General features: G+C 41.5%; 1 protein-coding gene across 5 annotated transcripts in view; it reads left to right on the plus strand.

The window, feature by feature from the left end:
- Positions 1-27,613, plus strand: part of kansl1b (KAT8 regulatory NSL complex subunit 1b) — a 292,755-nt gene that overhangs the window by 178,446 nt on the left and 86,696 nt on the right. For 4 of the 5 annotated variants that reach the window (XM_043675343.1, XM_043675344.1, XM_043675342.1 and 1 more), the window contains 2 exons: positions 11,649-11,790; positions 26,986-27,162. In XM_043675343.1, coding sequence (XP_043531278.1) covers positions 11,649-11,790; positions 26,986-27,162 — 319 coding nt within the window. The remainder of the gene's footprint in view (positions 1-11,648; positions 11,791-26,985; positions 27,163-27,613) is intronic. The other variant, XM_043675347.1, reaches the window with a different exon arrangement.

The raw sequence follows: 27,613 nt of genomic DNA on the forward strand, positions 1-27,613 counted from the left end.
AAGGGGGCATAGCTTTAAATTAAGTTGTTAGGGGTAAGTTCTTTACTCAGCGAGTCGTGAGTTCATGGAATGCCCTGCCAGTAGCAGTGGTGGACTCTCCCTCATTATGGGCATTTAAGCGGGCATTGGATAGGCATATGGAGGATAGTGGGCTAGTGTAGGTTAGGTGGGCTTGGATCGGCGCAACATCGCGGGCCGAAGGGCCTGTACTGCGCTGTATTCTTCTATGTTCTATGTTGCTGCAAATGGACTCGGAGAATGCCTCAGGAATGCATATTGAGAGGGCGAGTGAAGCAGGCATACGAGGATTATAACACGGTGCAACAAATGTATGGATGCACTTTAGGAGCAGGGGTTATGAATTGAAGGTTTATTTACACTGATTTGGGGGGAAAGCACTTGTGGGCTTCACACAAGAATTTGGGAAGATGTGCTCATAAACGGAAATGCTGTCATTTGTCATTTAGTGATTCCACAAAACATGCTCGTTGCAAGCCAGTGTTCCGATAGTGGCCCCTTTTGGTATTCTGTTTGCTGTCATATGTTTTATGGATATCTGCAAAGAGTATCTATGTACAAAGTTGAACTGGCAGAAAATTGTTGATTATGACCTGAAAATTGGTAACGGTGTTGATTGTGAGGAGGATGGCCTCAGTCTAATTGATCATTTGATAAATTGGGCAGAGCAATGCCAGAAGAAATTTCATTCTGATGTGTGATGCAATGCATTTTGGGAGTCCTATAAAGGCGAATGATATCCAGTTGAATTGTCAGGCTCTCAGGTGTACTGAGGAGAAAAGGGGCCTTGGTGTGTCCTGAACATGTCATCATAGGTAGACAGGCTGGTGAAGGAGACATATGGGATGCTTGCTTTCATAAGCGAGGACATAGATTTTAGGAGAAATGAAGCCTTGTTACAAATTGATAAAGTATTAGTTAGACCACAGGTGGAACAATGTGTGCAGTTCGAGTCGCCGCACATTGGAAGGATGTAATTGCACTGTAGAGGGTCAAGAGGAGGTTCATCAGGATGTTGCCTGAGATGGAAAAACTCAATTATGAGGAGAGATTGAGTTTATATTTCTTGGAGCAGAGGAGGCTGAAGAGGGATCTGAATAAGGTATGCAAAATTGAGAGACACGGGGGAAATTGTTTGTTCAAATCTTGTTTGCCATGGCAGACATGTCCAAGACCAGAGGGCAAAAATTTAAGGTGAAGGCTAAGTGGATTAGAGGAGATCTGAGGGAAAAAGATTTTCACCTGGCGAGTGGTAGATATATGGAATGTGCTGCCTGACACAGTGGTCAAGGCAGTTACACTCTCTAATATTGAAGAAGCATCTAGATGTGTACTTAAAAGTCAGGCCATAGTAGGCTATGAACCAAGTGCAGGTAAACAGAATTAGTATAGTTTGGTGTTTGTGGGTCAGTGTAGACATGATGTGCCGTGACTATGCTATATGACTCTCAAATAAGACTTAAAAACTGTTGATAGAGTCATAGCCCTTCGGCTCAACATATCCATGCTGACCAGGTTTCCGAAACTGAACTTGTCCCATTTGCTTGCGTTTGGCCTCTTCAACCTTTCCTGTCCATGTCCTCATCCAAATGTCTTAAATATTGTAATTGTATTCATCTCTACCACTTCCTCTGGCAGCTCGTTCCATATCCACACCACCCTCTGTATGCAAAGGTTGCTTCTCAACTCCCTTTTAATTCTTGCCCCTCTCACCGTAAACCATGACTTCAAGCTTTGGACTCCCCTACTATGGGGAAAAGACCTTTGGCAATTAACTTTATCTATGCTTCTCATAATTTTATAAACCTCTAAGTTCACCCCTTAGCCTCCTACGCTAGATCTCTCTGGATCCCATGTGATCTAACTTTACTAAGCTGTCTACATTACGGAACCATGTCGAACATCTTGTTAAAGTCCATGTATGCAACATCTACCACTCTACCTTCATTTATCTTCTTAGTCACCTCTTCAAAAAAACTCAAGCAAGTTTGTGAGACATGATTTCCCACACATAAAGCCATGCTGATGATCCCTAATCAATTCTTGCCTTTCCAAATGCATGACGATCCTGTCAAAATCTCCTCCAACAACCTAATTACCACTCACCAGTTTGTAGTTCCCTGTCTTTTCTTTGCAGCCTTTCTTAAATAATGGCACAGCATTAAATAATGGCAGCATCTTCTGCCCCTCACCCATGGCTGTCAATGATCTAAATATCTCTGCTAAGGGTCCCACAGCTTCTTTCCCAGCTTCCCACTGTGTGTCGGGATACACTTGATCTGGCCTCAGGAATTTATACACTTTTGTGTATTTTAAGGCATTGTGCCCCATCTCTTCTGTGATATGGACTCTTTTTCAAGCCATTGCTATTTATTTCCCAGGGTTCCTTAGCTTCCATGTCTTTCTCCACCATAAATATTGATGCGAAAAATTCATTTGGGATCTCACCTATCTCCTGTGGCTGCACACATTGGCGATCTCATTGATCTTTAATGACCCTATTCTCTCCCCACATCGTCTTTTGCCCTTAAAGTATTAATAGAGTAGAGTCTCCTTGGATTCTCCGTTACCGTATCTGCCAAAGCTATCTCATGTCCTCTTTGTGCCCTCCTTATTTCCCTCTTAAATGAACTCCTACACCCCCATACTCCTCAAGGTATTCACTTGATTCCAGCTGCCTATGCATTATATATGTCTCCTTCTTCTAGTCATCCAGTGTTCCCTACTCCTACCAGTCTTTGCCCTCACACTAAGGAGCAAGCTGGCCCTAAACTCACATCTCACTTTTGAAAGTCTCTCACTTGCCAGAAGACCCTTTACCTGATAACAGCCTCCCATGATGAACTTTTGAACATTCCTGTCTGATATCATCAAAATTAGCCTTGGCCCAATTTAGAATTTTAATTTATTGATCAGAACACTCTTTTTCCTTGGCTTTTTAAAACTAATAGAATTATGGTAATTGGTCCCAAAGTTCTCCCCCAGTACCACCTCAGTCACTTGCCCTATCTTGTTTCCCAAGTGATGTTGTAAACTTGAAACAAAATTAGAAAATGAGAACTCTGGAAGTCTGGAAGCATTTGTGAAGAGAACAATAGAATTAATGTTAGAAGTCCAATAACCCTTTGTTAGAACTGTTAATTCACCCTTGCTCTCCTAGGTCAAAAGCTGATAGTGCACCAAGTCATAGAGTTGTTTGATGTTGAAAATGACATACTGGCATTCCATATCAAAGAATACTTTGAGCATCAAATGGCCGTACTCTTCAATATGTAAAGTTTGGTTTGACCACCAGCCTCAAGATTCCATATTCAAGTACATTCCCATGCTGCTGTGTATCAATATTGGCATTGTGATGATGCAGCTTGTGCTTAGCTTTGCATATCTAGGTTCTGCAATAACCAGCAACATGTTGCTGAAATCAGATGGTGTGTGGGTGTTGCTTGGTAGGTAGGTATTTGTTGCCTGTTCGCATGGCTTATTAGAAGGGCTGATGAGCCATTGCCTTGAACTACTACAGTCCTTAGAATAAAGTAAAACCCACAGTGCTTTAAGGAAGGGAACTTGAGGATTTTGGCTTGGGAACAGTATTGGAAAAGGAATATAAATAGTTCCAAGTTGGAATTGTACATGTTTAGAGGGGAACATTTCCCTTGTCGTACACAGTAGAGTTTGTGGATTTAAGAAAATACCGTTGGAGGAGTGTCATGGTGTGTATCTTGGTGTGCACTGCTGCAACAGTGGTGGAGGAAGTGAATGTTGAAGGTGGTAGGTCAATGCCAATCAAGTGCATTCCTTTGCCTTTAACTGTGTTTTTCTGTTCCTGTATCATATGATTTAGGCTCCAAATGAAATTGGTAGATTTCCAGTTGGCTCGTAGTGTGGCTTGTTTATATAATCCGAAAAATTACTTGCACGTTAGTTGTCAGTTTTTAAGATCTTGTGGTACAGTGGCCCACCTCCGACATCAGAAGGTCCCACCTCAGAATGCAATGACAGCAGAAGTGTCATTAACACATCCATGCAAGTTGTTCCATGTGTGTTTTAAAAAATGGTTTGTTAGCTTAAACACTGGAGTTGTCTGTTCTTGATCCCTTTCCCCTGTTCAAATATTTCTTCAGTTCCCTTGTTACATGTTTCCTTTATCCAGGATAAAACATTTCATGTTCTCATGACCATCATTATGAAAACCTTTTCCACCTTCCGTCATGGTTGTAAAATATGTTACTTGACTTAATCATATAACTCATGAGGAAGTGACCAATTGTTCCTACATCGTCACATGGCCAGAACTCCATCCACTTGTCTTGCACCTCGTTGCTCCACTTCAAACGGGACTGCTTCACTGTGGTGTGTTCATTTGTTTGCAGAGTAGAGTTGATGTACTCCACTGTGCAAAGTGTGCATGCCACAAAACTGCATTTGCCAGCCATGTTGCGAAAACATTTCATCTCTCACTCACCAAGCAAATACCAGAATGCCAAGTTTTTATGCAAGAGGAGAAAAAGACATTGGGTAGAAGTTGACTATGACTTTGGCTTTGTTAATGGAGAAATTTATTGCTCCATTTCTGAAGATGAAAATGCAACAGTGACTTGGATGGGTTGAAGTATTGTCTGTCTGTCAGAGCGAATTGGAAGCATAACTCATGACTGTTGATTCATGTTGCCACTTAAAGATAGGGAATTGCAACTACCTTCCACTCCAGCTCAGCTACATAATTCCCTCATATTGTGTGTAGCTTTTAGAAAATAAAATATAAAAGTGATATAAAAGCAAAACTTGGAAAGCTGGAATTGTGTGGTATCAGGAAGAGTGGCATGGGACTCTGTTGTTTGGGGTCATACCTAACCAGCTTCAGGATGTCTCTTCAGCAATTCCTCAATAGGTCATGGATCCAACCATTTCACCTGCTTCAATGGTCTTCCCTCCATCATATGGTCTGCAGCGGCATGTATGCTAATATTGCACAATTCGGCACTATTTTACAATTCCTCAGATTCTGATGCAGCCTGTATTGTTATGGAGCAAGAACTGGATAACATCCAGGCTGGGGCTGACATGGCAAAACATATTCACACTACACAAAACCCTAGAATTGATATTGTCTAGTAAGGGAGAATCCAGCCATTACCTTTTGATTTTCAGTGATATTTCCATTTCTGAATGCCCAGCTTTTAACATCATGGGGACTACCATTGAGCAGAAACTAAACTAAACCAGTTATGGCTAAAAGAGGAAGTTGGAGACCAAGAATACTGCAGCAAAAAGAACTCCTCTCCTGTCTTCCCAATGTTGTCCTCTACCAATCAAGCACATATTGGATACTCCAACACCACCAGTCATCTAGAAGGACAAGGGCAACTGATGCATTGGAGCACCACCAGCGGCAAGCTCCCCTCCAAGCCACACCACCTTGACTTGGAACTATGTCAATGTTCATTCATTGTTGCTTAGTCAAAATCAAGGAACCTCTTTCCTAACAGTAGTGTCATCCCAAGGCCTGAGGGAGATTAAGAATGCAGTGCACCACAGCCTTCTCCGGGGCAACTGGGGATGAGTAATAAATGCCGATTCAGTTCGCCCACATCCTGTGATCAAATAACTTAAACAGAATGAAATCTCATCCTTGTACAAGTATGCAATCAAGTCATTGTTTAGACCCTTTGGCATTAAACGTCTGATATGTCTTTTGAAAAGGTGAATGGATTGCTTTAAACACATGTGACTAATTTGAGAGTGTGGTGCTGGAAAAGCACAGCAGGTCAGGCAGCATCCGAAGAGCAGGAGAATTGACATTTCAGGCATAAGGGCTTAGGCCTGAAACATCTATTTTCCTGCTGTTCAGATGCTGCCTGACTTGCTGTGCTTTTCAACTCTAATCTCCTGCATCTGCAGTCCTCACTTTCTTCCAAAAGTGACTAATTGTCCATGTTGTCCAGAACTATTCCAGTAACGCTTACCTCAAAGATCTGGACTCATGTCCTTTTCCTACATTTAATAGGATGTTAGCAGACTATTTGTGACAGGATTATATGATTGCAATTTCATCTCCAGATTTATTGTAATATCTTTTAACTGGGAAGCTTTAAGGTTAACTCTTTCAGTGACTTAATTGGCTACTCAATTTTTCATACTTCAGTTGCCTTTTTGATGACTCACATCAAGAACGTGCTGACTGTCATCCAATACCCTGGCCAGTAAACTTTACAGTTCATTTGAATTAATTAGATTCTTGGATTTGTTCTGAATCATATTCATGAGTGTATAATCCTGAACCATTCTAGTATGATACTGGTATACTGAAACCTCTTCCTTTGGAGAAAAGGAAGACAACAATTTGCCCAGCTACTGTTACGTCACTTCTCGGGTCTATAACAAAATAGAGAACAGATAGCCTGCTTTCGTACTTGAGAAAATCAGTCGCATATGCTGAAGAAAATGTGCTGTCATTTCTAAATTGTTTTCCTCTCTCAAGTTGTTATTTATGTGCACACAATAGGTATTGTGTGTGAACCATTTTAGCATCCTGACTGGTAGCAAAAGGAACTGAGTTTCTGTGTTAATATTTTTACTAAAATTAGCAATGCGGCAAAGACATCCCTCAGTTGTGTACGTTTTCTAGTGTTAATGTTGTGTTCTGTCTTTGAGTTAATGATATAGTATTTATAATTGGGAGTTTAGCTGATGTTCCTTTTTATTTCTAAGTCATTTTGATAAATTGAAATGCTGAGTCTGTAATTTACCTCTTCTGAAATTTACGGTCTTCACCTGTGAAATTGACTGCCACCAACTGCAACTGGAATTTGATCACTCTCTGATAAAGCAGGAAATGATGTGAGAATTGCAAAACTGAAAAGAGTATAAACTGCAAGAAAAGATTTTTTGACCAGAATGAGTTTAATATCTTTCTGTTCTGACTTTTCTAATTCTTAGCATCGCACATTTTAAGAGTACATAGTGGATCACGACATAATGTCCATTAGGTGCGAATATTTGACACCTTTCCGTGTCTGGAAATGGTTTGCATCTCTGAGGTATGGCTGAGATCCAAGAATTTGCTGAATAATCTATCAACATGAATAAGTTTCACTCACTGAACATACCTTAGTTTTTTATGTTTAAATTTTCCTGCTGTCTCCTTCCTGCATAAAATGTCCTTCTGAATCAGAGATGAGCAAAAATGCTGGCTGAGCCAGAGAACTTGCATCTCGTAAACAAATTAAAAGAGGAATTGGACTGAGTTCAGACATAGCTTTTAAATAGCTAAGATATCCCAAAAGGATGCCATCCTTATTGGAGCTCTCTGACAGAGGAGTCTCCCTTATCCAGTTTCGTTGCCCCTTCATTTTAAAGTATAACTGTTTTAACACTTCTCCATTTACATTTTTAATGTTGCTATGGGTTTTGCTTGCACACTAAGTGCAAAGTCCTGCATGTGTTTTATTTGAAATATAAATTGGCATCTGTAAGTTTGGACTGTTGTGTTGCAGAGAATTAATTAGTTTTAACTTCCAAAATGAGATAACAAGAGTCCAGAGACACTATATTCCTGTTAGGGTGTAAGGCAAGGCTGGTAGGTATGGGGAATGCTGGATGGCTAGAGAAATTGAGATTTTGGATAAGAAAAAAGAAAGAAGCATATGTCAAATACAGCCAGCAGAGATTGAGTGAATCCTTAGAGTTTAAAGGCAGTAGGAGTATTTTAAGAGGGAAACCAGGATGGCAAAAAAGGGACATGAGACGGCATTGGCAAATAGAGTTAAGGAGAATCCAAAGGGATTCTATAAAAACATTAAGGACAAAAGAGTAACTCGGAATAGAATAGGGCCTCTCAAAGATCAGCAAGTTAGCCTATGTGTGGAACAGGAGGAGATGATGGAGACATTAAATGAGTATTTTGCATGGAGAAGGGCATGGATGATAAAGAATGTGGGGAAGTAGATGCTGAAATCTTGAAAAAATGTCCATATTACAGAGGAGGTACTGCTGGATATCTTAAAATGCTTAAAGTTGGATAAATCCCCAGGACCAGATGAGGTGTACCCTAGAATTATGAGAGAAGCCAGGGAAGTAATTGCTGGGTCCCCTGCTGAGGTATTTGTATTATCGATAGTCACAGGTGAGGAAGACTGGAGGTTGGCTAACATGGTGCCACTATTTAAGAAAGGTGGTAAGGAAAAGCCAGAGAACAGACTGGCGAACCTGATATCGGCGGTGGGCAAGTTATTGGAAGGAATTCTGAGCGACAGGGTTTATATGTATTGGAAAGGTCAAGGCTGATTAGGGATAGGCTTTGTGCGTGGGAAGTCATGTCTCATTTACTTGATTGACTTCTTTGAAGAAGTAGTGAAGAGGATTGATGAGGGCAAAGCGGTAGTTAAGATCTATATGGACTTCAGTAAGGCATTCAACAAGGATCCTCATGGGAGACTAGTTAGCAAGGTTAGATTTCATGGGATACAGGGAGAACTAGCCGTTTGGATACAGAACTGGCATGAAGGTCGAAGACAGAGGGTAGTGGTGGAGGGTTGCATTTCAGACTAAAGACCTGTGACCAGTGGAGTACCACAAGGATCGGTGCTGGATCCATTGCTTTTCGTCATTTATATAATAATTTGGATGTGAACATCGGAGGTATAGTTAGTAATTTTGCAGATGACACCAAAATTGGGGGTGTAGTGGACAGTGAAGAAGGTTACCTCAGATTACACCAGGATCTTGATCAGATGGGCCAGTGAGCTGGGAAGTGGCAGATGGGGTTTAATTTAGGTAAATATGAAGTGCTATATTTTGGAAAGGCCGATCAGCGCAGGACCCATATACTTAAAGAGTAAGGCCCTGAAGAGTGTTGCTGAATATAGAGACCGTGGAGTGCAGGTTCCTTGAAAGTGGAGTTGCAGCTGGATAGGATAGTGAGGAAGGCATTTGGTATGCTTTATTTTATTGGTGAGAGCATTGAGTATAGGAGTTGGGAGGTCATGTTGTGGCGGTACAGGACATTGGAATATTGCGTGCAATTCTGGTCTTCCTCTTATGGACATTGGAATATTGCGTGCAATTCTGGTCTTCCTCTTATCAGAAAGATCATATGAAACTTGAAAGAGTGGATTTGAGCTACAGGAAGAGGCTGAGTAGGCTGGGGCTGTTTTCCCTGGAGCGTCAGAGGTTGAGGTGTGACCTTATAGAGATTTATAAAATCATGAGGGCATGGATAGGATGAACAGAAGAAGTCTTTCCCCAAAGTGACAGAAGGGGCGACTTTTTCATGCAGGGTTTGTTGTGTGTATGGAATGAGCTGCCAAAGGAAGTGATGGATGTTGGTATAATTACAAGATTTAAAAGGCTTCTGGATGTGTCTGTGAATGGGACATGGGCTAAGTGCTGGCAAATGGGACTAGACAGGTTAGGATATCTGGTCGTCATGGTCAAGTTGGACCAAAAGGGTCTGTTTCCATTCTATATATCTCTATGACTCTAAAAGTGGAATTGTGTAGTGTTCACTCATAGGTTACACAATAGTTTGTAACTGTTGGCAAAACTTGATTCGATATTTTTGAGAGACTACTTGACATCAGATAACTATGGGGTTAAGGAAGAAAAGACCCTTGCTCCAGCTTATGAGTTGGTTTTGAGTAACAGGATTCTCAGAACTGACAAGGGAGCAATTAGATTTAGACTTCCATAGCCTGCAAGCAAGCAAGACCTCCCTCACTCCCTGTTCCTCTGCGACTGGAAGCAATCCTGCACGAAATACTTTGAAAAGAAGAAATGCTAACTCAAATCCAAAGACCTAGATTTAACTGACCAGACAATAAGTTGAGGATTGTTGCAATTGGTGATCAGCAGACTATCGCCAGAGAAGAAGTATGAAAACAAAATCACCCCCTTCCACTTTTATGTTCGGAATCTTAATCCATAAAATATATTCTCTTTCAGCAATCCACCCACACTATTTCAGCAAAACCATTTATCTCTTGTATTTGGAAACAAATGTGTGCAGGTTTGGATTTGAAGGCATATAATTTATGTTTGCACATTACAGTTGCACAGTCCTTTATCTGAAATGCTCAAGACCAACTGGTTTTCAGAATTCAAAATTTTTTAAATTTCAGAATAAGTGACCGTTTGATGGTGAAATTTGTAGAAATCTTACTGCAGGAGCATGACTCAGTGAGTAAAATGGGGCCTTGAAACAGAATCAAGGCCAGCTGGTGTTGCCCCCCACATCGCATCTGAGTGACACCCATCGAGTGGGTGTCAACTTGGTTTAACTGTTTTCACACCAAACAACCTTGTTAATGAGAAAAAAACCTCTCAAAAAAAACCTTTGAACTTCGGAACTTTCCGGATGTCGAATAAAGGATTGTCTCCCTGTAGTAATTAATAGTCTGCTCTGCTACATGGCGAAGATAAGTTTGTGGTGATTTTTTTGCTTCATTGTTTATTAGCAAAACTAGGTGGTTGCAGTCAGGTAATTTAGCTAATTTAATCTTTCGTTATGTTTCACATTTGTAACAATATGTGGAATAATGAGAGTTGATTTGCAGTGTGCTTTTCCTGTCAGGGTAATGACCTTTGGTATGACATTCCACTTGAAAATAATCTCTATAATCATAAGCTGTTCTCATCTCTGTGTTCATTCTTGTTGGTGAAATTTTAACTTGATGCTTTATAATTATTGAATCACCAACTTTCGGAAATAGTTTCTTTTCCTATTTAACGTATCATTACCCCTCCTAATCTTGAATAACTAATAGATCTTCTGATAACCTTATCAGAAGAAATGAAACTCAATGAAGTAAAATGTTAATTTTCAGATGACAGAAATAGAGATAATACTTAGTAACTTGACAGATAGGAATTGTATGAAATTTAGTGTTAAATGAAATATTTTGGCATGAATGGACAAAATGTTATGTGGTTTAATGAAAAGACCCACAATTTCTCTAGACTTGTATCAAAATTACATAATGTATGGTGCATATTTGTTGATCTATATCAAGGCTATTTAAGGTTGGGACTCAAACTGGTCCCGGTGTTCTGTCAGTGGCATAGCCAGTGATGTGTGACGACATTTGCCTCTGCTATTATACTCCTTGCTTCAAAGCTTGATCCCAATTTGGTATTCTGTTGTTGTTTTATCGACTTACTCTGTCACTTTTCCAGTTCGATGTCTCTTGGCCTTTGTTTCTTTTCTAATTTGCTGTCCATTCATGCCAAAACATTTCATCTAACACTACATTTCATATAATTCCTATCTGTCAAGTTATTAAGTGTTATCTCTCTCTATTTCTGTCATCTACAAAGTTTTTCTGTAGCTTAGTTTAGCTCATTTTGGATTCGTATTCTGAAGTATCTTTGACATTGGAGCATTACGTTTTAGACAAGAGGAACAAGAAATTTTGACAAAGTTGGCCGCAAGCGAAAAGTCAACCAGTGCAGATTCAGCAAGCCAAACAACCACCTGTGGTTGTAAATATTTAGTTTGTTCCTTGGATTATGAGTATTTGATGCAGAGAAACATTTGTGCTATATGCCACTCAGATATGGAGTATTTCCTAATCCTTTTCAACTGCCTGATATTTGCTATACATTAAATTTATTTCTTATATATTTTTCTGTCTCAGTTGGCAACGTTCAGAATGGCGATGGGCAATTGAACGAGCTGCTATTGTGAGTCGTTGGAACTGGCTGCAGGCTCACGTATCCGATTTAGAATATCGCATCCGACAACAGACTGATATTTATCGACAAATCCGTGCCAATAAGGTCAGTGCAGCAGCAAAAAAAACTAATCACTGTGTGTGTATGAGGTTGCTCAAATTCCCAGTTTTTTTCTGATACTATGGTCTGCAAATGTGTACAGCTCCAACTGTGGAACCTTTTTAATAACTTTATTAAAATTGATCAGCAACGGTTAGGTTTGACTAACAAGGTCAAAGGCATAATGGTACTTGAGGTATAGTGATTATTATATGCTCAGTTGTCCAGTAATTATGAATAAAACTCAATGTTTTTATGATTGGATATGCAAAATGGTTTATGTGCCATGGAAAGCCTTCAAATTTGTGGCATAGGATAGAGTTAGATTGTTATTATACTAATTTGAGATAACTAAAGAGATTTGTGATTGGGTAGTGTGGATTTGAGAATAGATGACAGTTCAACCTAAATGGGAATTCAGAAGTATTTATTTTCAAATATACAAAAAATGAAAGATTAATAAAAAAATGGTGAAACCAATTATGCACCGAAAGGAAAACTTGAAGCTCGACAGTCGATGAGCTACAAAATTAATATTTTGTTGTCTGTCTGTCTTTTAAAGTAAGACAATTGTATCACAATAAAGGTGGTGGTGGTACTGGACTGACACTCAAATGGTTGGCAGCCTTCCAAGCAGAAAGGGCACATAGTGTATCATAGTATATGTAGTGATTGGAACAAGTGGATCTCATTGACTGAGGTCCTTGTTTGGGGTTGTTAACCTGGTCCAATCAGCTCTGTGAGATAGTTATAAACAGAAGATTCAGAATCTCCTCACTTCCAGGACGGACTCCAAGCTGACTGGCTACAGCCAGTGTACTATGCACATGTAATAAAGGGTGACTTGGTGACGAGATATTGGTCTCTGCAATTATTTCTGTATGCATGATAGGTTGCTGAGGGAACGAAGCATGGAATGTCGAAGGCTCTGGACATGAATTTTCAATTATTGATGAGTATGATGTGATGTGAAATGGATGGGAGGATTGCAAATGTTCCACACACGGGATTTTATCCGTCAGGTTAATCCCTCATTCAGCTTCACATCAAGAAAATTATGGAAACAATAGTCTGGACAGGCGGACATTAATATCACAGGAGAGATAATGATTGGTTGACTCGTGGACTTTTTGATTAGAAGGTGTTGCCATAGAAAATTGATCAGTTAATGATTGGCAGTTAAAAGTTGGACTTAAATCTGGCAAGTTGACTCTGATCAGTGCATTGCTGTGATAAGTGAACAAATGACAGCCACCGATTTTGTTGAACTAAAAGAGGCAATTGTGTCTGTACTTCTGCCTGCAAAGAGCAGGAACCTATATATTAGTACATGTAGCTTCCAGTGAATAAAAGCAATAAAATGATGGTATTTTGGTATGAAGACTGAGAACAGGTCACATGCAGTTTTGGTACAGTAAATGAGGCAAACCATAACAAAGGATCAGGATTCAGAGGGTGCAGATTTTGGATTTCATTAAAGAGCTGGAGATAAGATAATGGGGATGTAAAGTTTATCAAACAAGTTCTTGCAAGAGTGATCAGATAAGGTTCAATTCCAAGGTTCGCAAGGGAATTGGTTAAATATTTGACAGGAAAAAGTGCAGGGATATTGGATCAATTAGATAGAGAGTGAACAACCTCTTGTTCTGTACCATCTTGATTCATCTCCATGTATTTCCACTCCGATTTTACTAATATGCCAGAAACATGAAGTAGTCATGGTCACAGACCTCATTGATGCAACTCCAAATTGCTCTAGCTACTATATTCTACTACATAAACAATGCAGGACTGCATACAGGATTACAGCATGCTTCACCAGGTCCTGTTGATTGTATTTTTATACTGATACACTAAACCCAGTGGTTTGGTTTGCATTCCACCATTTCAAGTGATGTTTAACATGATGTTTGTGTTTGGTTTTCCAAGAATTGTTGAATTATTTGTAAATCTTGATAGAATAAAAATTTTGACTTTTCAGGAACAACTTTCCTTTCACCCTAACAGGAATATACTGAATCTGGACTCTCGTTACCTCATTTCTGAAGTCTTCCCATTTTCCAGCGGCCCCTTTACCTGCAAACATCTGCCCTCAATCAGCTTTTGAAAGTTCTTGCCTAATACTGTCATAAATTAGCCTTCCTCCAATTTAGAACTTCAACTTTTAGATCCAGTCTATCATTTTCTATCACTTTTTAAAAAACTAATAGAAGTATTCCCCCACTGACTCCTCAGTCACCCACCCTGCCTTATTTCCCAAGAGTAGGTCAAGTTTTACACTTTCTCTCGTAGCTACATCCACATACTGAGTCAAAACATTTTCTTGGACACACCAAACAAATTCCTCTCCATCTAAACCCTTAACACTATGGCAGTCCCAGTCTATGTTTGGAAAGTTAAAATCCCCTACCATAACCTCCCTATTATTCTTACAGATAACTGAGATCTCCTTGCAAATTTGTTTCTCAATTTCCCTCTGACTATGAGGGGGGGGTCTATAATATAATCCTAATAAGGTGATCATCCCTTTCTTATTTCTCAGTTCCACCCAAATAACTTCCCTGGATATATTTCTGGGAATATCCTCCCTCAGTACAACTGTAATGCTATCTCTTATCAAAAACGTCACTCACCATCCTCTCTTGCCTCCCTTTCTATCCTTCCTGTGACATTTGTATCCTGGAACATTACACTGCCAGTCCTGTCCATTCCTGAGCCACGTTTCTTTAATTGCAATGATATTCCAGTCCCATATTCCGAACCATGCCCTGAGTTAATCTGCCTTCCCTGTTAGGCCTCTTGCATTGAAAAAAAAAGCAATTTAATTAATCAGTCCGACCTTGTTCTCTGCTTTGTCCCTGCCTGCCCTGACGATTTGACTCTTTCTTTTCTCAACTGTACCAGCCTTGGATTGTTATCTTTCCTCGTTATCCTTGCCCCACCCCCCCACAAAACCTTACTAGCTTAAATCCTCCTGAACAGTTGTGCCAAATCTCCCAGCCAGTATATTAGTCCCTTTCCAATTCAGGTGCAATCCGTTCTTCTTGTACAGGTTCACTTCTATCCCAGAAGAGATTTCAATTCTCCAAAAATGTGAATCCTTCTCCCATACCCCAGCTCCTCAGTCATGCATTCATCTGCTCTATCCTGCTTTTCCTATCCTCACTTGCTTACAGCACTGGGAATAATCCAGATATTACTACTCTTGAGGATCTCCTTTTCAATTTCCTGCCTAACTCTTTCAGAACCTCATTCTTTTCCCTTCTTATTTCATCGATTCCAATGTATACAATGACCTCCAGCTGGGCCCTCTTCCCCCTTGAGAACATTCTGCACCCTCTCTGAGACATCCTTGATTCTAGCACCAGGGAGGCAACACACCATTCTGATGTTTTGCTGCTGGCCACTGAAACATCTATCTGTGTCTCGAACTAGAAAGGCTCCTTACACAACTGATCTCTTGGAACTCGACGTACCTCTCATTGCATTAGAGCCAGCCTTGATACCCAAAACTTGGCTGTTTGCACCACTTTCTCCTGAGTATCCATCATCCCTATGTTTTCTAAAAAAGTATACTTGTTTGAAATGGGGATAGCCACGGAAGACTCTTGCACTACCTGCCTACCTCTTTACCTTTCCTGGACTTAACCATCTATGTTGAAAAATGTGTTGCTGAAAAAGCGCAGCAGGTCAGGCAGCATCCAAGGAGCAGGAGAATCGACGTTGCGGGCTTAAGCCCTTCTTCAGGATTCCTGAAGAAGGGCTTATGCCCGAAACATCGATTCTCCTGCTCCTTGGATGCTGCCTGGCCTGCTGCGCTTTTCCAGCAACACATTTTTCAGCTCTGATCTCCAGCATCTACAGTCCTCACTTTCTCCTAGTTGATTTTAACCATTTATGTGACTGTATCTGCAACTTTTCTCCCTTCCTGTAACTACCATCCATCACACCCCCTTGCTCTTGTAAATTCGATTTGATCTGTTAGGATTCACTGCCAGTGGCATTTATTGCAGCTATAATCCTCAGTAACACATAAACGGTCCCTAAACTCCCACATCCGACAAAAAGAGTGTATCCCTCTACAAGGGCCATTTTTGCTTCTTCCAATCTGCAGACCCAGAAAATAACACAATTTTACTCCTCTACAAAACACTGCTCCAGGCTAACTTAATACTTAGGGCTTATATTTTTAAGTTTAATCAGGAGACATATCTCAATAAAACATTTACTCAAAAAAGAACTCACTCCACTCACTCACTCTCTCCTGCACTGCCTGACCATGTCTTTTTTTGCATATAATCCCATGTTGTAAATCATGCCTTGTTGTTGAATACAACTCCAGAGGCCAAGTAGCAATTTTTCACAATAGCATCAAGCATGAGTATCAAACAATTGTCAGAGCCATCACTAATTTTTCATGATTTTTGGTCTACGTGTGACTGTACATACACAACAATGTGGTTGACTTTAAACTGTTCTCTGTGCAATTCAAGTTTGGCAGTGAGTGCTGAGGTGACTAGTGACACCCACATTCTGTAAATGAATTTTAAAAAGAAGTTATTTTATTTGATCAGTTTTGGTTTGGACCTGTGGACTTGGGAACTAAGAAAAAGATGATCTTTTGATGATGGGTAGCACCTTGTGTTAAAAGGAAACCAAGCTTTTATTTATTCATGAGGCCCAGTCAGGTTCTTGCAGACATGAGGCCTCTGGAGAAGAGCATTGTCTCGTTAAAAAGACAGCAGGAATTGGCTACTAATGAAGTCAGTACCTGGGAATAGGTTCCAGCAAATCTGGAAAAAGGATAATGCTCAAACAGCAGATTTTGAATGGTGTTTAGGACCTTGTGGAGGAATTAATCAGTCTGTGTGTCAGGAGTCATCAGAGTTTGAATTGGGATTTAGACTCAAGTATGCAGTTCTGTGCAAGGGTTATTACACACTGTCCAGCACCAGAAAATAGCTGATTTTTATTTTTTGTTTGTCTTCTTTCACCGAACACAGTGAAGCTTGGAAGAGTTGCACCCTTCAAGACTTGCTCTAGTCCCAATCAGGATTTAAGTTGGGGCTTTTATGACTATTCTGACTTGAGGAAGCATTTGAATAATTAATCTACTTGGTGGGAAGTGGGACAGTCTTCCTGAAATGAATGACAGGTGTGCCATAAAGTGCCATGAAAAGAAGTGTACATGGGCAGTTGTATTTTCCAGAAGTAGTTATTTGAAATGGTATTGAATTGGTGCCTAGAAAGAAGTGCTCGACAATGGAGTGTGTAGCCGAAAAATCAAAATCAGTATGCATGTTAGGATCAGCTAACAACATGCTGAATGCTAATTGTGAGAATAGTTGACCCCATGAAGATTAATTAGCAGGGACTAAAACTAGAATTGAAAACTCTTCAGGGATTTGCGCTGAGTATAATGTTGAGTTATTTAACAGCCCAAATGTGGTCTTTACAGTGGTCTTGTAATGTTTGTGTAAAGCTCAGCCACATTAGGGAGATGTAAACAATCCTTAGATAAGCACATGGATGATTTTGGGATAGTGTAGGGGGACGAGCTGAGAATAGTTCACAGGTCGGTGCAACATCGAGGGCTGAAGGGCCTGTTCTGCGCTGTATTGTTCCATGTTCTTTGTTGTTCCAATTGTTTCAGTTCCAACAGTTGCTTTCAAGTAGTTTTGATTTTTCTTTTATTTGGTGATTATTTCCCCAAATTAGTTCTACCACTCTACTTTTGCACTTCTCCTTTCCTCTTGCTGTCCTGCCACCTTGATTTGCTTCTTTGTTACTCCTGTATCTGTATTTGCACACATCACTGGCTACTCTAATATCAAGGTATAACTTGAGTCTCCCGTTTTATTGGGTCTTCTGACTCCTCTCCCAGTCACTGTGCCTTTCAGTCACTTTATTGTAGTTGATATTGCCATTGATTTTCTTGTCACATAGTAAAATCTCCCAGCTTGATTGTACTTCCCGCCACCATATCATTTAAACTGTTATAGAACGGATATAACCCTCAAGTCCCACAGTCGTCTGCCATTATCACTTCTTCAGAGCACCATTCATTGCAAACCAGTGGCTTTACTTTTTAAGTACAGCATCTATCACATGCCAGCTACTTCCATTGTGAGAAGACCAAAGTCAGCCCGATCAGTGACAGCAACAGAGCAAAATTTTTTTTATTTTTATTTTTCCCAGGTTACTGAGGGAAGCAAGTATGGAAACAGGCGGGGCCTTAACAGATATCTTTGCAACATCCTAGAACACGAGTGAGGTCCTGGCGGACTGGAAAATTGCAAAATTGTCCCCTTGTTTAATTAGGGTAGCAGGGTAATAATAGACCAGTGAGCCTGACATGAGTGGTAGGGAATCTGCTGTTGAAGATACTGAGTACCAGAATCTGTTTCCATTTGGAAGAAAATGGGCTTATCAATGATAGGCAACATCGTTTTGTACAGGGAAGGTCATGTCTTACCAACTTAATAGGATTCTTTTGAGGAAGTGACAAAGTTGATTGATGAGGGAAGGGCTGCAGATGCATGGACTTCATTCAGTAAGGCGTTTGAGGTTCCCCATGGTGGGTTAATGGAGAAGGTGAAGTCTCATGGGGTCCAGGGTGGACGAGGAAGATGGATAAACAACTGGCTGGACAACAGGAGACATAAAATAGCAGTGGAAGGGAGTTTCTCAAAATGGAGCACTGTGACTAGTGGTGTTTCGCAGGGATCTGTGCGAGGACCACTGTTGTTTGTGATATACGTAAATGATCTGGAGCAAGGTATAGGTGGTCTTATTAGCAAGTTTGAAGATGACACTAAAATTGTTGGAGTAGCAGATAGTGAAGGGGACTGTCAGAGAATGCAACAGAATATAGATTGGAGAGTTGGGCAGAGAAATGGCAGATGGAATTCAATCCAGCCAAATGTGAATTGAAATGTTTTGGAAAATTGAATTCAAGAGCGAACTATACAGTAAATGGAAAAGTCCTGGGAAAAATTAATGTACAGAGAGATCATATAAAAAAGAACATTACAACACCGTACAGGCCCTTCGGCCCTCTGTTGCGCCGACCTGTGAAACCAATCAGCAACCCATCTGACCTACACTATTCCATTTTCATCCATGTGTCTATCCAATGACCATTTAAATGCCCTGAAAATTGGCGGGTCAACAACTGCTGCAGGCAGGCAGTTCCATGCCCCGATTACTATCTGAGTAAAGAAACTACCTCTGACGTCTGTCCTATATCTGCCACCCCTCAATGTAAAGCTATGTCCCCTCGTGCTAGCCATCACCATCCAAGGAAAAAGGCTCTCATTGTCCACCCTGTCTAACCCTCTGATTATCTTATATGTCTCAATTAAGTCACTTCTCAATCACCTCCTTTCTAACGAAAACAGCCTCGAGTCCCTCAGCCTTGGAAGACCTTCCCTCCATATCAGACAACATCGTCGTAACTCACTCTGAATCCTTTCCAATATAACGCGGTAACCAAAACTATTCGCAATACTCCAAGTGCAGCCGCACCAGAGTTTTGTACAACTGCTGCATGACCTCATGGCTCCGAAACTCAGTTCCTCTACTAATAAAAGACCACGTGCCGCCTTAACAACCCAATCAGTTTGGGTGGCAACTTTCAGGGATCGACATACGTGGGTCCCAAGATCTCTCTGCTCTTGTGCACTACCAAGAATCTTACCATTAGCCCAGTACTTTTTATTCCTGATGCACCTTCCAAAGTGAATCACCCCACACTTTTCCGCATTAAAGTCCATTTGACACCTCTCAGACCAGCTCTGCAGCTTATCTATGTCCCTTTGTAACCCACAACATCCTTCTGTACCATCCACAACTCCATCAACCTTACTGTCATCCGCAAATTTACTAACGCATCCTTCTACACCTTCATCTAATTCATTTATAAAAATGACAAATAGCTGTAGATCCAAAACAGATCCTTGCGGTACACCACTAGTAACTGAACTCCAGGATGAACATTTCCCATCTACCACCATCCTCTGTCGTCTTTCAGCGAGCCAATTTCTGATCCAAAGTACTAAATCACTGTCAGTCCCAAGCCTCCATATTTTCTGCAATTGCCTACCATGTGGAACCTTCTCAAATGCTTTACTGAAATCCATATACACCACATCATTGGCTTTACCCTCATCCACGTGTTTAGTCAGCTTCTGAAAGAACTGAATAAGGTTTGTGAGGCACGACGTACCCTTTTCAAAACTGTGTTGACTATCCCTATTCAACTTATTCCTCTCTAGATGATTGTAAATCCTATCTCTTATAATCTTTTCCAACACTTTACCCACAGCCGAAGTAAGGCTCACTGGTCTATAATTACTGGGGTTGTCTCTTCTCCCCTTCTTGAACAAGGGAACAACATTTGCTATCCTCCAGTGTTCTGGCACTACTCCTGTCGACAATGACAACAAAAAGATCAAAGCCAAAAGCTCTTCAATCTCCTCCCTGCCTTCCCAGAGCATGCTGGGGCAAATCCCATCCAGCCCAGGGGACGTACCTATTTTCACACTTTGCAGAATTGCTAACACCTCCTTGTGCACCTCAATCCCATCTCGTCTAGTAGCCTGTATCTCAGTATTCTCTTTGACAATATCGTCTTTTTCCAGTGTGAATACTAATGAAAAATATTCATTTAGCACTTCCCCTATTTCTTCTGACTCCGCACAACTTCCCATCACTTTTCTTGATTGGCCCTAATCTTACTCTCGTCTTTCTTTTATTCCTGGTATACCAATAGGAAGCCTTAGAGTTTTCCTTGATCCTATCTACCAATAACATCTCGTGTCTCCTCCTGGCTCTTCTTAGTGCTCTCTTTAGGTCTTTCCTGGCTAACTTGTAACTCTCAAGCGCCATAACTGAGCTTTCACATCTCGTCCTAACATAAGCCTCCTCCTTCCTCTTGACAAGAGCTTCAACATTTTTAGTTAACCACGGCTCCGTCGCTCGGCCACTTCCTCCCTGCCTGACAGGTACATACTTATCAATGACACGCTGTAACTGTTCCTTGAATAAGCTCCATGTTTCAATTGTGCCATTCCCCTGCAGCTTCCTTCCCCATCCCATGCATCCTAAATCTCACCTAATTGTATAACAATTGCCTTTCCCCCAGCTATAACTCTTGCCCTGCGGTATATACCTACCCTTTCCATTGCAAAAGTAAACATAACCAAATTGTGGTCACTATCGCCAAAGTGCTCAGGTACCTCCAAATCTCGCACCTGGCTGGATTCATTACGCAGTACCAAATCCAATGAGGCCTCAGCCCCTGTTGGCCTGTCTGCATACTGTGTCAGGAAACCCTCCTCTGCACATTGGACAAAAACTGAGCCATCTAAAGTAATCAAACTATAGTATTCCCAGCCAATATTTGGAAAGTTGAAGTCCGCCCCTAACAACTACCCTGTTACTCTCGCTCCTATCGAGAATCATCTTTGCTATCATTACCTCTACAACTCTGGATCTATTTGGAGGCCTACAGAGAACTCCCAACAGGGTAACCTGTCTTTTCCTGTTTCTAACCTCAGCCCATTCTACCTCAGTGTATCAAAAGTCCTTTCTGACATCGTAATACTGTCCTGGACTAACAATGCCGCACCTCCTCTCTTCCACCATCTTCTCTGTTCTGACTGAAATATCTAAATCCTGGAATCTGCAACAGCCATTCCTGGCCTTGCCCTATCCATGTCTCCGAAATGGCCATAGCATTGAAATCCCAAGTACCAATCCATGCTGCAAGTTTACCCACCTTATTCTGGATGCTCCTGGTGTTGAAGTAGATACACTTCAAGCCAAATTCTTGCTTGCCGGTGCCTTCTTGTGACCTTGAAACCTTATTTTGAACCTCACTACTCTCAATCTCCTGTATACTGGAACTATAGGTTCCCATCCCCCTGCTTAATTAATTTAAACCCTCCCGAAGAGCATTAGCAAATTAACCCCCAGGGTATGGGTACCCCTCTGGTTCAGGTGAACACTATCCTGTTTGTAGAGGTCCCACCATGAATCCAAAACCCTCCGTCCTGCACAATCCCCTGTAGCCACATGTTCAACCCCTCTCTCTCCCTATTCCTTGCCTCACTAGCACGTGGCACTGGCAACAAATCAGTGATAACAGCCTGTTTGTTCTAGCTCTAAGCTTCTACCCTAGATACCTGAATTCCTGCCTTAAATCCGCTTCTCTTTTCCTACCTATCTGGGTTGTCAGGTCCCTTGTTCCCTGAAGATGACAACACAGGTCAAGAGAGTGGTCTGCTTTCCTTCATCGGACGGGTATTGAGTACAAGAGTTAGTAGGTCATGTTACAGTTGTATAAGACTTTGTTTTGGCCACATTTGGAATATTGCATACAGTGTGGTCACCACATTACCAAAAGGATGTGGATGTTTTGGAGAGAGTGCAGAGGAGGTTCACCACGATGTTGCCTGGTTTGGAGGGTGCTAGCTATGGAGAGCCATTGAGTAGATTGGGATTGTTTTCATTAGAAAGACAGAGGTTGAGAGGGGGGGGACCTGATTGAGGTCCCAAAATCATGAGAGGTATTGACAGGGTGGAGCAAGAAGGTTTTTTCCCCCAGAGTGGAGGACTCAATTACTAGGAGTCACGAGTTCAAGCTGAGAGGGGAAAAGTTTCTGGGAGATATGCTTGGAATGTTTTACGCAGAGAGTGGTGGGCACCTGGAATATGTTGCCAGCGGAAGTGGTAGAGACAGGCACGATAGCATCATTTTAAGATGTATCTGGACAAATATATGAATGGGCAGGAAGCAGAGAAAATAGACAACAGGTTTCAATGCGGGATCTGCCTCGGTGCATACTTGGAGGGCTGAAGGGCCGGTTCCTGTGCTGGAATTTTCTTTGTTATTTGTTCTGTTACAAGCGGGATAAAGGGCTGTGGGGAGCAGGCAGGAGTTGAGACCAGGATAAGATCAGCCAAAATAATGTTAAATTGCAGATTGGGCTCACGGGGCTGAATTGCCTACTCTCACTTCTAATTCCTATGTTAAAATGAATTTGGGTGAATAGTAGCAGCTTGGAGTAGCAACTCCAGGGGCACAGCTCCAAAGGTAATGTCTCAACTCAAAAAGTAACCAAGGCTTGGCTGCTCGGGAACCAGGTTTGTAGAACTGAGTTAGTAGTGCCTCATGCGAATGTACTTAGATGCCGCCTTTTTGGGCCGCATGATGGCTCAGTGGCTAGCACTGCTGCCTCACAGTACTAGGGACCCTGGTTCGATTCCAGCCTCGGGAGACTGTCATTTGTATGGAGTTTCACGTTCTCCCTGTGTCGGCGTGGGCTTCATCTGGGTGCTCCGATTTCCTCCCACAATCCAAAGATGTGCAAGTTAGGTGAATTGGCCATGCTAAATTGCCCATAGTGTTTATGGATGTCTATATTAGGTGCATTAGTCTTGGGTAAATATAAGGAAGGGGAATGTGTCTGGGCGGGTTACTCTTCAAAAGGTCGTGTGGACCTGTTGGGCTGAAGGACCCGTTTCCACACTGTAGGGATTTGATGATATTCTAGGTTTTATGGTTGTAGTCTGCTAGGAAAAGAGAGTGGGAGTTTGATGACTAGTGGATTAAGTTGTGTAATCAGTTCCTTGATTATTGACTGCAGTTAAGATTGAGTTTGTTGAAAAGATTCACAAAAGCAGGAGAAATCCGTCCTGTGGAATGCTCCTCCTGCAACAAGTGGGAAATCACAGACACAGCCATTGTCCGTGGTGACTATATATTCAGGAAGTATGTTCAGTTTCACCATGGATTTGCTGCATTGACCTGCAGGTGAGGATCTCAATGGATCATCCACAAAGCTGAGAATGTCATGGATAGCATATTCAGTGAGCGGGTTACACCACCAGTAAGGACTAGTGGAAAGAGAAGAATTGGGTGACCACAGGAAGCCAAGTAAACATGGGCAGGCAGTGCTCGACTTCCCTGTCACCAATTCCCCCCTCAAAGAGGTATAATGTTTTGGATACTGGTTGGGGTTTCGCCTTTTGGGAAAGCAGCAGCCAGATCAATGAAACCACGATTGGCTCTGCTGTATAGCAAGGAGGGTCAAAGTGTAGATAAGGTATCGCTGCCTGTGAGACTCCAGGCTGGTGTGTTGCCTCTCTGGTGCTCAAGTCAAGGGATGTCTCTGAGTGTGCGCAGGATATTCTGAAGTGGGGGAGTGAGTAGCCAGAGGTTGTGGTTCATGTTGGTACCAACGACATAGGCATTAAAAGGGATAAGGTCATAGAGATGTACAGCACGGAAACAGACCCTTCGGTCCAACTCGTCCATGAGGACATTTTGGATTGTAATCTCAGGATTGCTTCCTGTGCAATGTGCCAGTGGAGCGAGGAGTAAGAATTTAATACAGTTAAAAACATGGCTAAAGGGCTGGTCTAAGAGGGAAAGACTTCAAATACGTGGATAGTTGGAATGTCTTCCGGGACATTGGGACCTGTGCAAGAGGAACAGGTTGCACCTAAACTGGAGGGGCACCAACATCCTGACTGGGAAATTTACTTGTGTCAATTGGGAAGGTTCAAACTTGTGTGGCAGGAGTGCAGGAATCAGAGCAGTCGGTCAGCAAGTAAAATGACCAAGGATGAGTCTGAGATGAAGGCAAGTCGGATACAAAGAGAAAGAACAAACAGATAGAAGTTGCTGGACGTTGCGAGACTGGTGGTTTGAAGTGTATTAGTGTTAATAATAGTATGACAGGTAAGAAGATGAACGTAGAACTTGGATTAATACTGATGTTATAGCTATTACACCGACTTGGACAAGACTGTTAGTTTAACATTCTGGGATTTAGAGGTTTTAGACATGAGAAAGAAGGATGTGAAAAAGGTTGAGGGAGTTACATTACTGCTGGGGAGAATATCACAGCTGTATGGAAGCAGGACACCTTGAAGTGCTCATCTAGCAAGGCCATACGTGTGTGGCTCAGAAATAGGATGGGTGCAGTCACTTGGGATTGTACTACAGGCCTCCCAGCAGCCAGTGGGTGATGGAGGAATAGATATGTGGACAGATTATGGAAAATATGAAAATAACAGGGTTGTTGTGGTGGGTGGTTTTAACTTCAACCAGTCGTGACTGGGATTTGCTTTATGCCAGGTGCTTCAATGAGAGAGAATTTGTTAGATATGTCCAGGACAGTTTTGTTTGAAACTATATATAAGTAATCCAACTATGGAAGGGGCAAGACGAGATCTCAGGAGGTGGGGGTTGAATGAGCCCAGCCAGGTGATCGAAGGTTCAAGGTGGGGAGAAGGAATTGCTCAATTGAAAGAAGGCTAACTTCCATAATAAAAGGCAGGGACTGGACAGTGTCGGTTTGGGCACAGCTTCTTGAGGGTAAATCCATATCTGATACATGGGAATATTTTAAAGACCAGTTGGTTAGAGTTCATTCCACTATGTTCCTGTGAAAATGACAGATAAGGGTGGCGAGATTCCGGAACCTTGGACAGCTATAGATTAGGCAAAAAGTAAAATGAGATGGCAAAGGTGAGTACTGCAGATGCTGGAGATTAGAGTCAAGAGCATGGTGCTGGAAAAGCACAACAGCATCTGAGGAGTGGGCAAATTGACGTTTTGGGCAAAAGCCCTTCATCAGGAATGATGCTGGGAGCCTCAGGGATGGAGAGATTAAAGAAAAATAAAAATGAGACTAGGAAACTGAAGGCAGACAGAGCCCTTGAAGATTATAAAGAGAACAGGCAAGAACTCAAAGAAGGAATTTGGAGGCGAAAAGGGGTCATGAAATATCTTTGGAAAACAGGATTAAGGCAAACCCCAAAGCATATGCATATATACGGAGAAAAGGGAGCGAGGCAAAGGATAGATCCAATCCAGAACCATGGAGAGAATTTATGCATGGAGCTGAAGGAAGTGGAGTGACATCATTTCATGAAGGAGAAGGGGTGAGTGGATGGTGAATCTCGCAAGAGGTGTGTTGATATTCTATGGCATGTCAATACAAACAAGGTGTTGGGTGTTTTGGAAAGCATTATGGTAGACAAATCCCAGGACGTGATGACATTTATCCCAGACTTCTGAGGGACTGGGTGGGGGCATTGCTGAGGCCTTTACAAAATCTTTGTATCCTCCTTAGTCACTGGTGTTATAAAGTGAAGGTTGACGCCCCCCCCCCACCCCAAAACCGAAACACCCAAAGAGGAGTGCCTCGCTCTATAGTCTGTAAAAAGCGTGTGAAAAGTGGTGTAACCAGCTCTTCAGCAACTTCTAGTGGTTAAATAAAAATACATCAGACACCCATTTTAAAATCAACAAGTAACAATTTATTTACCTAACTTTAACAGTGAACAAACTGAATAAACTATTAACAAACTGAATAAATCCCTTCCGACTTTTAGCTATTCCCAATTTTAATGGTATGCTCTTCCAATAATTAAAACTCCTACTCATACAAAATAATAGAATTTAGTCTCTCAAATTTACAGCCAGGTTATTAGAGCCTCCTCCATCGATTCTTCTGTCATTTTCCATCATTGGTACAATTTTTTTTAGGTAGTACTTTTTTCTAATACATAGGTGACTGTGAGAACCGTTAGCTCTGGGGTTTTTGTCCAACCGCCCCCTTCTTTTATACTCTTGATGACATGTCAATTTCTTACAATAGGATTAATTCTATATTGTCAAAGCCTTCAGATTTAAATTTAATGAGTTTTTGGTACCAAAGTGCCTGGTTCAAATTGGCTAAATTCAAAACCTGTTGTCCTGATAAAAACTGTTGCTTGGCCTGCTAAATGTTGTGCCCTACTGAAATCCATCTTTATGGGTTTAGATAGTTTTTTCATCAATGATTTCAACATGGTGAAATGGTTGGATAACAAGTGCACTTCCTTGAAAAATATGTTTGGACATTTTATGGTTCAAAGTTTGACTGTCTAGAAAGAGTATTTTGAATTGATATGAGCTTACAAACTTGGAAAGAAACTAAAATGGAAAATACTGCCATAAGGTGCAGAATTGGCACAAGGAAGTGTGTTTGCTTCTGAGTGCTTTTTTTCAGTACACAATGTAAAGGTCATAACAGCACTGTTATCCTTGCAATATGTTTTGCAACATAAATGGATGATACATTTTCTTAATTAGAGTTGTGATGTTGAACAAGTGTTTTACTGACTTGTATCATTTCCCCGCAGGGCTCAGTTATTCTTGGAGATTCTCCAGCCTCAGAAGATTTAAATCGGCTCCAAGTAAGCTCCCCAGAAAGGGCTGATTCTCCAACTCAAACGGAACTGAAAACTAATAGTGCCGGTGTCAAGCTTGAGATGTCAGTCTGCAGTCATTCTTCACTGCCAAAAATTGTGGGTAAACAGGTATGATTCATTTTTATGTGTATGTGAGAAACATGAGAATGATGAGAACGAGGGTAGATCTGATCAAGGACAGTAGTGGGAGACTGTGTATTGAGTCGGAAGAGATAGGAGAGGTCTTGAATGAGTACTTTTCTTCAGTATTTACAAATGAGAGGGACCGTATTGTTGAAAAGGAGAGAATGAAACAGACGAGTCAGCTAGAGGAGATACTTGTTAGGAAGGAAGATGTATTGGGCATTTTGAACAACTTGAGGATAGACAAGTCCCCTGGGCCTGAGGGGATATATCCTAGGATTATGTGGGAAGCAAGAGGGGAAATTGCAGAGCCTTTGGCAATGATTTTTTCGTCTTCACTGTCAACGGGGGTGGTACCAGGGGACTGGAGAGTGGCGAATGTTGTGCCCCTGTTCAAAAAAGGGAATAGGGATAACCCCGAGAATTACAGGCCAGT

This window comes from Chiloscyllium plagiosum, chromosome 33 (genome assembly GCF_004010195.1).
Source record: "Chiloscyllium plagiosum isolate BGI_BamShark_2017 chromosome 33, ASM401019v2, whole genome shotgun sequence".
In the NCBI taxonomy this organism is placed as follows: domain Eukaryota; kingdom Metazoa; phylum Chordata; class Chondrichthyes; order Orectolobiformes; family Hemiscylliidae; genus Chiloscyllium; species Chiloscyllium plagiosum.